General features: G+C 39.2%; 1 protein-coding gene across 1 annotated transcript in view; it reads left to right on the top strand.

Moving 5' to 3' along the window:
* Positions 1–11,832, top strand: part of PTPN2 (protein tyrosine phosphatase, non-receptor type 2) — a 151,080-nt gene that overhangs the window by 76,976 nt on the left and 62,272 nt on the right. The window contains exon 3 of the mRNA XM_006877595.1: positions 1,772–1,872. Coding sequence (XP_006877657.1) covers positions 1,772–1,872 — 101 coding nt within the window. The remainder of the gene's footprint in view (positions 1–1,771; positions 1,873–11,832) is intronic.

The following is an 11,832-nucleotide window of genomic DNA, read 5'->3' as shown; positions in this document are numbered from 1 at the left end:
GAGTGCTCCTTGGAGGCCAGGATGGCTAAGCTTTGTCTCTCATACTTTGGACATATTGTGTGGAGGAAACAGTCGATGGAGAAGGATGTCATGCTGGGTAAGGTGGAGGGTCAGAGAAAAAGAGGAAGACCCCTAAGGAGATGGATTGGCCAGGTGGCATCATTGATGGACTCAAGTGTGGCGGCGGTAGTGAGGTTGGCCCAGGATTGGACATTGTTTCGTTCTGCTGTGCATGGGGTTGCTATGAGTCGGTTCCGAGTCGATGGCACCTGACGACAACAACAACACTTGTGGTATTGCCATGTATGTTAATCTCTGATTGTTGTCTGTTCTTTTGGTTCTCATTCCATAGAACTCCCTTTAGTATGTTTTGGAGCATTGGCTTGGCCTTTACAAAATTTCTTAATTTCTGTTTATTTTGAAATGTTTTTATTCCACCATCATATTTGATTGACTCTTTTGCTAGATGGTTTTTTTTTTTTTTTTTTTCTTTTAGGTGTATGATTCTTGGTTGGCAGTTTTTTTTTCTTTCATAGTTTTGTGTATGTCTTCCCATTGTGCTCATGCCTGCATGGTTTCTGCTGAGAAATTGTCACCCACTTACTGTTTTTAGTTGTGCGAGCAATATAGATCGCATTTGGGATTTGTCTTTCAGTTTAAAAGACATGCATTATTTTCTTGGTATGCATATGTACTAGATATGTATGCTTAAAAGAAAAAGTGCTTGCTGGCACATCTTTCTGAGAACACTATTCTTTGCGATTTACTATAACAGGATCTTAGATTTTCCTGTTGGCAATGACATGTATTATTTACAAAGGTCCTGCTTGGCTTCAGTCCTGCAGAAACATCTCTGATAAATTATGTGTGAACTAAAGCTATTTAACATTTCTTTAATATGGAAATAATAGAAACAGTTTTTTTTTTAAAGTGGGAAGGGAGTGCATACTGAGTACATGTTTCATTGAAAGTGATAACTTACAAATACCATGTGTTCTCCAGTGTTGAGCATCATTCAGAGTTTTAAGATTTATTTGGTTACTGCTCTGAGACTTGTCTATTTGGGATTTTTTGTAGCTTTCTCCCCTTCTTTTGGGTCTCCCTTTTATACTCATATGCTAAGAAGTTTATTTTTGTGGTCCACATATTTAAATTGAGATGCATGCTCAGTCTAAAATTTTTAATTTTAAACGTTGGAAGTATATTTAAACTGTTATACCTTTAAGTAATGAAGTATCTTTATTGTTTTCTGTTGAAAAGAAACTTGAAATAATCCAACTACATTTTTATCCCTTAATCTGAATATAATTAAATGCTTAAAATTATTTAAATAGAGTTGAATGCCAGTTTTTTTAGGAATGAAGAAAATGAAAAACATGGTGTTGTGCACTTGAGACTAGTTCTTTTTTTAGAGGTAGACCAACTCCTCATTCGGCATCAAGAATCTAAATGATCCTTTTACTTCTAGGGGAGAATTACCATTATTTGTTTTACTATTTGTTCAGTTTTTCAAGTTAAAGTAGCTAATGTGCTACAGACAGAAATATTTCTTCTTTCAACGTTGGAATAATAAGAGGAGTACATTTGTGTGCTTCTTTTTTTTTAAAATATGGAATAATTTAGAATTTGGGTCAAATTTCCTGAAAAGAAACTTGTCTTTTCTTTGTTTTGTTCCTTCTTTCATTTTTATAAATATCTTGACCATTATTAAAATTAAAAGTTAATGGCATATTTGAAATGATAATTATGGTTTCTCCTTTTCTATTTTCAGATGATCATAGTCGTGTTAAGCTTCAGAATACTGAAAATGATTATATTAATGCCAGTTTAGTTGACATAGAAGAGGCACAAAGGAGTTACATCTTAACACAGGCAAGTGGTATGATTAAACAGATATTTAGATGAAATGTGTGTTTCTTTTGTAATTAGAACTGAATATGTGTTAACTTCTTTTGGAAATGATTATGCAACAAATTATAGTGTTTTCAAGCTTAATATATTTAAGGTAAAATTAAGTTTATTTTTAATGTATACATTCTAGAAGGAAAATTTTTGTGAAATGGGTTAAACCAGTTTTTTATTTTTTTGAAATTATCTTTCTTGTTTTATCTTTGATAAAAATCTTTTTCACTAATTACTTGCTCTGTGTATTTTTTGTAATTTTCTTCATACAAACTGTACCATAGCCAGAGTTCCACTGAAAGCTCATACCAGCTGTAGCACATATTTTCATAGAATTGGGGAATGCCTAAGATGGCAAGCATTCAGGGTAGGACAAGAGTGCCGAGAAAAGTTACACTTGAGGACTGTATCAGGAATCCTTACAGTTTCTCATTGGCATTCTGCTTGATTACTTCTTGGTACAATGGCACAACCATATATAAGTACTGCTCTTCTTCCACTCTGAGATAAAATAGAAGTGTTGCTGTTGTTAAGTGCCATCAAGTTGGTTCCAACTGAATTCTCTTTAGGGTTTCCAAGGAGCAGCTGAGGAGTTTGAACTGCCATCCTTGCGATTCAAACCAACCTGGCAGTACAGTGCTTTATCCCATAGCACCACACCAGGACTTGTTGTGTATACTAGCTACCTTTTTTTTTTCTTTCTTCAAACTAAATAAGGTATGTTTAAACAATAGTACTGTCATTTCTCTATTAAAGATTTTTAAATATTCAAAGGATAAGTTGTATAGCCACACTTTGATTTTTTTTTTTAACCTTACCTTGGATTATACAGACCTGTTGGAAAGGGGAAAAAATTTATTAGATAATTTCTAATTAACTGGGAATTGAAATGAATTACTTTTTTATTTGCAGTAAAATAGATCCTATAAATTGAAAAGAAAAAGGAGAATCTGTGGAAAAAATTGGCAAAGGAAAAAAATCAAGGTAGACAATACACACGTGAACAAATCCTTAAATTTTCTAGTAATTAGGAAAATGTAAATTTAAAGTAGCAGAGATTTAAGAGTCTGTTGTGTTCAACTTTCTGATCCAGAAAGTCTGCTTCTAGTAATCGATCCTAGAGAAATTCAGCCATACATAAAAAACAGTTGTAAGAGAATATTTATTGGAACCTTATTTATTATTTTTTTAAAGTTTTTATTGTGAATTGAGTTATAGTTTTAAATAGCAGATCATCAGTTTTACACTCAACCAATCATATTTTGTTTCATTGGAATGATTACAATCCTCTCCTTGCACCATCAGGCACACAGCCTATCTCATTCCATGGGTCTAGAGTCCTCAGCTGCTGTTTCTCTCTATTCCATTGCATCTTCTTCTGTCTCTGCTATCACTGCTTTTCTGGTTAGGATCCCAGACTCCATTCATGCTCTTCCTTTTTGATGTTCCTATTGGAATGAAAGATTAACTAATTCCCCCACCCCCACCCCTTTTTTTTACATTGTCTAACTTTACTGTTGTGAAAATAGCAATTAGTCATGATAACAATTACTCAAGAGATTCAAGAGAATCCTATCCTCATCCTTCCTACCCCCTTGCACCAGACCCATCTGGACGAGAGGAAAACTACTCAGTGGGGATTCTACCTTACCCACTTTGTTCTGAAACTACGCCCACACTTGAAACTTGTAGGCCAGCCACTTCATATTAAAACCTTATTTTAATAAAGTAGGACTGAAATAATCTGGAAGCGACTCATTAACTAAATTATCTTATCAACTGATTGGCTACTAAAAGAACAAGCAAGTTGTTTACCAGGGAGCCATCAAGGCAGGCAATCAAATCCCTTCAGGACAAACTCCCTCCGAAGATTGAAAGTCAAAGAGAATACACGAGCAACCATCTAAGCTTTCTGGCAACGTGGTTGGCCTACTGGTGAGAGGAAGTTGGGGGAAAGTAGCAATGAAGAGGTGGGCTGAGTCCGACCAAGTTACATAGACCCCCATCAACATTGAGTATGTTGAGAGCTGGTTGGTCCAAAGTACGGTGAAACCTGGCAACTCCTGAGCCCAAGGACAAGGACATGGCCATGGAGGGCTAGAGCTGAGAGTGTCCAGTTGATATGAAGTGAAGAGGATATGTACAAAGCGACCAAACTTGCAGATAGTGCCCATTAGACCTAGCTTCAATGCCTGGATGTTCGGAACCTGACTAGAGGAAGGAAAAGAGGAAAAAACATAGTGTAAATTGCTACAGTCCGATGAACTTGACCTAGGCTTATAGATGTAGTAGCTTAAAATACCATCCAAGAAGAAGGAAAGAATCTTTACAGCAAGGAACATTCCCATCCCCACTGTACACAAGGTTGATAAGGATGGGCAACTTAGACATTCTTGGCTACCTAAAATGTGGAGCTACCTAAAATGCATGAAGTGACTGGTTTACAAGTTTTCAAGATGGAGTTTAGATTCAGAGTATGCCGAGGAAGGTAGAATCCCCACTGAATGGTTTTCATCCTGTGTGGTAGCGTAGTGGTTATGAATCGGGTTGCCAACTGCAAGGTCAGCAGTTCAAAACTACCAGCTGTTCCACAGGAGAAAGATGAGGCTTTCTGCTCCCATAAAGATTTACAGCCTCAGAAACCCTGTACAGGGTCGCTGTGAGTCAGAACAGACTCCATGTTACACCACCACTACCACCCATCAGGTCTGGTGAAAGGAGATGGGGAAAAGACTCTCATGATCCAGTCAGTGAGTAATTGTTATCATAACTAATTGTGATGGTCGCAACTATAAAGGTAGTTTTGTAGCAAAAAGGGGGTCGTGGTAGATCTTACAGAGTGGAGGATCCTAGGACCATCAATTGAGTAGAGCGAGAGCGGAATGTGGGACCCTACCCAGTGAAGTGGCAACGCCAGAGATGGAGGCAGAGATGGTGACATGGAGAGACAGAGCATCTGAGGAGTCTAGACCCATGGAGGAAGTGGGGATATATGTTGGTGACCAGGGGGCAGGGTGTGTTCTTTGACTGTTTGAATGATTGTATATTCCTGAGTGTTTTGGTACGCACCTAGAAAACAAAAACAAACTGAGGAAATAGAAGCGGATACTGTGGAATGATAAATCAAGTGGGGGATTGTAATCATTGCAATGAAATGAACTGATGTTCCCCCATGTAAACTATCATTCAATTCACAATAAAAACTTTTAAAAAAGCTAATCAATAGTAATTTTTTTTTTTTTTAAGGTTTTTATTGTGGATTGAGTGAAAGTTTACAGGGCAGATCATCAGTTTTACATTCAACAAATCATACACCTAGTTTCATTACAGTGATTATAATCTCCATGTACCATCAGTTAACAGTATTCTCTCTATTCACTTTAGCTTTATTTTAAAATTAAAAAAAACACAACCACTTAGGCATATATAATAATTTCACCTCCAAAGGGGGGAGGGTGTTGTGGAGGAGGCGGAGGTGGCAGCATCCTTGGGGGCTGAGAGAGTCCCTGCCCTCCAGCCCAGGGGAAGGGTTGGGGGCCATTGTAGGTTACCTCTGGAGGCCACCCCAGGTGTGAGCCAGCATTAGTCAAGTCCCCGGGTCACCACCCCCCCCCACCCCCCACCCCCCCGATTCCCTGCTCAGCAAGCACTGAGTACTAGAGTGGAGGGTCTAGGACACTCCCATTCCTGAGTCCCTCTGGGTAGACCAGGCAATGCAGTGGGTGGGCAGGGAGAGGGAGAGAGAAAAAGAGGAGAGGCTCTGGGAAGCGTAGGGGCCAGTAGGAAGCAAGGGCCCCTCTGCCTTCTGGCCATCAGCTCTTAGTCCCTCTTTTCCCATGAATCTAGAGTCCTCAGCGGCTCCCCCTCTCTATAACCTCATCTCTGACGTCACTGCTTCTCTGGATAAGGTCACGCAACTCCTCCCATGAATCTAGAGTCTTCAGCAGCTACCGCTCTCCGTGACCCCATCTCTGCCTCCATCTCTGGCATCACTGCTTCTCTGGATAAGGTCACGCATTCTGCTTGTGCGCTTCTCCCTTGAATGGTCCTAGGGTGGTGTTCTGTTTCTGAACTATAAGATTAACCACGCCCCTGCTTTTGTTACAAAACTTCTACCTTTACAGTTGTGACAGTCGCAGTTAGTCATGATAAGTTATTCATTATTGAATCATATGAATCTTATCCCGCCTCTCTTTTCACCTGACCCATCTAGACAAGATGAAAACTATTCAGTGGGGACTCTTTCTTTCCCCCCATACTCTTAAACTAAACTCCCTCTTGAAACATTGTAAGCCAGTCACTTCATGCCTTTATCGCCCCCTCATTTTAGGTAGCCAATGTCTTAAATTGCCCATCCCTATCTACTACTAGAGGGGATAGTACTGATACTTGATGTGAAGACTCCTTCCCTCTCTATTGGTATTTAGAGTTACTACCTCCATGAGTAAGGAGCTCTTGTAGCGTAGTGGTTATGAGTCGGGTTGCCAACCGCAAGGTCAGCAATTCAAAACTACCTGTGGTTCCGCAGGAGAAAGATGAGGCATTTTGCTCCCATAAAGATTTGTAGCCTCGGAAACCCTGTGCAGGGTCACTATGAGTCGGAACCGACTCCATGGTACTTAACAACAACAACCTCCAGGATTCACCAAATTGTAGCAGTTTACTTTTGTTTTCTTTATCAAAAAACATTTAAAATTTGTTTTATTTTTGTAATCTTCCTCTAGTCGAGTTCTGATTACCAAGCCATCGAGGCTAGGTCAAATGTGTACTGTCTGTAAGTTTGTATGTTTTTGTGCATCTCCCCTCACTTCATATGCTTCACTCTCAAATGCTCTAGCCCTCTGTGGCTATGTCCTTGTCCATGGGCTCAAGTGTCCCCAGGTCTCACCACACTTTGGACCAAGCAGCCCTTCCTCTTCTCTCTCTCATCTCCAGGTCAACGGGAGTCAATGGACAGTGGTTGAACTCAGCCCATTTCTTCATTGCTGCCTTTCCCCCTCTTCCATTCACCAGTAGACCAATGTGGTCGCCAGCAAGCTTACATGCCTGTTCATGTGTTCCCTTTGAGTTTCATTCTTAGAGGGGAGTTTGTCCTGAAGGAACTTGAACTCAACCCATTTCTTCATTGATACCTTTCCCCCTCTTCCACTCACCAGTAGACCAATGTGGTCACCAGCAAGCTTATATGCCTGTTCATGTGTTCCCTTTGTGTTTCATTCTTAGAGGGGAGTTTGTCCTGAAGGAACTTGAAGTCAACCCATTTTTTCATTGCTACCTTTCCCCCTCTTCTACTCACCAGTAGACCACTGTGGTCACCAGCAAGCTTACATGCCTGTTCATGTGTTCCCTTTGAGTTTCAGTCTTAGAGGGGAGTTTGTCCTGAAGGAACTTGATTGCTTGCCTTGATGTCCTCCTGGCAAACAGCTTGCTTATTCTTGTAGTAGCCAGTCATGCTGACATTTTTGTTTTGAGTTTTTCCTAATGATCTTTCTTTGAAGATGTATCATCTGTAGTTCTAGCTGTTCAGGCTGGACTGCTTCTCCTTGCTAGTGGGAATGCCCCACCTCATAAGGTTCTGGATGGGATTCAAGATTCCACCTAAGGTCCTATACTCTGCAAAGGCTTTGCAAGAGGCCTATTTCACTGGGCAAGTTCTAGAACCCCTTTTTTAGGTATTCCAATCAGTTATAGGCTGAAGACGGGCTTATAAATTTTCTTTAATCATGTTTCCCAACATTCCTTTCTACCCCACTCAAGTGTCTGTTTTACAGTAGTAGGCAAGGGAAACAAATATTCACAAGACAGTCAAGCATTTTAGGATTCCTTCACCTCTTCAGACTATGCCTAGATCCCTGTATCCCAGAGCCCTGTTGTTCGAAGTTTGAGCATGCATCACTATTTACCTCTGTCCTACTTAGGCCATACAAACCTGCCTCAGTGTTCCCCTGTCTATCTTGTTCTTCCATCTCCTCCCCCTTCTTGTTTTGCCCTCCCCAACACCCAAACTAAACCCTCCACCCCATCCCCACTGTTGTGGTTACCTTATATTTCATTAACTCTTCCCTCCATTTAAGGCAGTCTATTTTATCCTATAATCTACCTGACTTTCTCACCACCTGAATCTCTGTTACTCTGTGTTTACCTTCTTTCACATTGTAATTGTTTTGTTTATAGACTGATCTCCCAGATCCTCTGTTCTTACAATTTTATTCTATTCTTCACTCTTCCATTTGTCGATTGAGTTTAGGGTCATGCTGACACGTACACCTTTCTCTGGTTGTTGTCTATTCTTGTTGGTTCTCAGTCCAAAGAATTTCCTTTAGGATGTTTTTCACAGCAGGGTTGGCTTTGGCAAAATCCCTTAGCTTCTGTTTTGATTACACCATTGTATTTGATTGATAGCTTTGCTGGGTAGAGGATTCTTAGTTGGCAGTTTTTTTCTTTTAGGGTTTTATATATGTCTCATCCTTGCCTTCTTGCCTGCACGGTTTCTTTGAGAGATCTGAGCGTAATCTGATTTGCTTGCCTTTGTATGTTACTCTTCTCTTTTCCCTAGATGCTTTCAGGATTCTGTCCTTATCTTTGATTTTGGAGAGCCTGATTATTATATGTCTTGGTGATTGTCTTTTAGGGTCTATCCTTCCTGGGGTTTGTTGAGCTTCTTGAATGCTTATCTTTTCACTTTTCAGGATGTTAGGGAAATTTTCTTCCAGAAGTTCTTTAACTATTTCCTCTGTGGACTTGTGTGATTCTTCCTGTTCTGAAATGCTGATAATTCTTAAGTTATTCCTCTTCATTTTCTCCAACATGAACCTTAGGCCTTCTTCAGATTTTTTTAATCCTTTTTGCTGCTTGCTCTTCTATTTTAGTAGTATTGAGAGATTTATCTTGCTCACTAGTTCTGGCTTCTATCTCTCCAATTCTACTCCTTTGTCCTTTCAGTGTATTGTCCATTTCTGATATTCTATTACAAATTGTTTGGAGTTCTTTTTATAGGTTTTGAATTGTTTCACATGCTGTATCATCTTATTTGATTGTTCCTTTAGTGCTTTCCTGACTTCTTCCTTATTTTTCTCAATTCCATTGTATAGTGTTTGATACATTTTATAATCATGTTTCTGAATTCCTTCTCAGGCATTTCCAAAGCCTGCCCATTTTCCAGTATGGAGTGTAGGTCTACTTCCAGCTCATTTGTCTCAGTCACTTTATCTCGTTTGTGGACATGTGCTGATATGGTCATCTGTTTCTGTTTTTCTTTTCTTATGTTTTGTTTTTGGGGGGTGGGGAGCATATTCAGGAGTTACATGTGGCCTTAATACTTAGATGGGTATGTATTTTGGTATTTTTTATGCTTTCTGATTGCCTCCAGTTAGATTTGATCAGGAGATGCGCTTCCCTTTTCACTCTTCTTCCTTTATTTCCGTGGTTCTGTCAGGTATCCGTGGCTGTTCTGATCCTTCCCCCACTTGGTCTCTCCTAAGATGGCGGTTCCTGGAGCAGCTGAGCGTCTTGAATTAGAAAGCAATGGATTTCTTGCTACTGCTACAAATTCCCCTATCTGTAAGCCTTCCAATCTTCTAAATATTCCTTTATATGTGGTTCGGAGTCTGGCATCATCCCCTAAGCCTGCTTGGTCTGGTTCTGTGTTGTTGCTGACAGAGCTCCTCACTACACTTCTACCCAATCCACCATCTTGTTTTCCAATTGTGATTCTTTGTAGAGATTGGATGTAGAGACTTTTTTGCTGTTTTCTGCTTTTCTGTAATATTTAACGTTTTTCTTATGAGCTTTAATTGTGTTCTGAATAAGCAACTTTTTAAAAGTTAAAAAATATATACTTTTATTTGAAAAAAGCTATTATAGCATTAAAAATAGAGTGTTTGCCAACTTGTTACACCCCTTTATCCTGTATACCATCCTTTCCCAGTCTCTGATTGGTTCTCCTGTCTCTTCTTAAAAATGTAGGTATTTCTCAAGATTGTGATTTATTTATTTTTTTTGTTTATTTTTTGTTGTTAAGAATGTACAAAGCATAACATAAATCAATTCAACAATGTATGCATGTATAATTCAGTAGCTGTGAGTATATCTTTTTAGTTGAGCAACCTTGCTTACCCTCCTTATTGAAGTTATTCCTCCTCCATTAGTATAAACTAACTGCACCTTAAGTATTCTATATAATCTTTTGAGTTGCTGTTAATTGATCCCATATAGATAGATATTATAAGAACAATGTTCAATGCAGACATTTTTAGTAGGTAATTTCAAGTATAGTTTGGTTTTAAGAACACCTTGGGATATTTTAAGATTTAAATATTATCTCAGGGCATATTTTTTTCCCAGTCTACATTCATGACTTTAACTCTCTGGAACCATTGATTTCAACCATTGTATGTTACGAGAGTTATAGGTATTAGAGTCAGATTATTTGTGTGCAAATTCTGGTCCCACCACTTATTTGATACATTTATTTGTAGGTACCTACTTTGTGACCAGCATTGCACTAAGTACAACTGACTAGGGAAAAAGTCCTTACTTAGAGTGTAAGTGCTACAGCACAGAATCTTGGTATGGCACTGTGGGTTAATGCACTGGACTGCAGTCAGTTTGAACTGCAGGGTCGGCAATTCAGGCTCACCAGTTGCTCCTCAGAAACCCTGTATAGGGTTGCTATGAGTTTGAGCCAACTCGATGGTACTTAACAATGGCAACATAGTGTGACGCTGCAGGATAATGCATTGGACTGTAAGGCCAGTTTGAATGGAGAAGTCAGCAGTTCAAACTCACTAGCCACTTCTCAGAAATGCTATACAGGATTGCTGTGTGTCAGAACCAACTAAGCATCACTTAACAACAGCAACAATACTTTGATAGCATTGCTCTATAAAATTCATATTGTATCATTTAGCTTTCAGGACAACTTCTATGGAAAATACTATTATTAGCCTTACTTTATCTTAAAATAATCTAGCCTGACCAGAGACATGAAATAACTTTACTCTGCTCCTACAACATTTAAGATAAAGCCTTAATTTGACCCCTCATTGTCTGACACGACAGTTCATGCTCTTAATCATTCCTAAAACCCGTTGCCGTCAAGTCCATTTCCTCTCATAGCAACCCGATAGGATAGATTTGAAGTCTGCCCCGTAGGGTTACCAAGGCTATAATCAGGGAAGAAGTAGACTGCCACATCTTTGTCCCTCAGAGCAGCTTGGTAGGTTCAAGTTGCTGACCTGTCAAATAATAGTCAAGCACTATAACCACTGTGCCACTAGGACTTCTCAATCTACTCTATTACCTTGCAGTCATTGTGTGACCTTGGACAAGTTATCTGACTCCACAAGGCTACATTTCCTTATATATAAAATGATGTTGCATGTAACTCATGTCATGCCTGGTACTAAAGTGTTCTATATATTATTTATTGTGACGTGTTAATAGCAGTTACAAGGGTAATAATAATGCTTGTACTTAAAAAATAGTAATGGATGAATAAACAAAAGTGTTACATGCATATAACTGAGTAATGTGCAACATTAAAGAATAATGTTACATACTTAAAGCATCTTATAATGTGGATGAATCTAGAGGAACTTATGTCAAGTGAGATTAAATCAGTCTCAAAAGGGACAAGTATTGTATGGTCACACTTTTATATGAATACAAGAATATATATGTATACATACAGAGACTAATGCTCATAAGTAATTACCGTTGTTAGATAGGAGTGAAGGAACAAGGTGTGTGTGGGGTGGGGGGTGGGCGACTCTCTTGAGGTGGTTGTTTTTGTTGTGTGCTGTTGAGTGGGTTCCAAGTATTAGCAACCATGTATAGGGTTCCCAAGAAGCAGCTTGGAGGGTTTGAACTTCCATCCTTGTGGTTAGCAGTCCAGTGCTTTTCCCACAGAACCACATCATAACTCCATTT

The sequence above is a fragment of the Chrysochloris asiatica genome, unplaced genomic scaffold (assembly GCF_000296735.1).
Source record: "Chrysochloris asiatica unplaced genomic scaffold, ChrAsi1.0 scaffold00533, whole genome shotgun sequence".
Taxonomy (NCBI): Eukaryota; Metazoa; Chordata; class Mammalia; order Afrosoricida; family Chrysochloridae; genus Chrysochloris; species Chrysochloris asiatica.
This window is presented reverse-complemented; position numbering and strand designations above follow the sequence as displayed.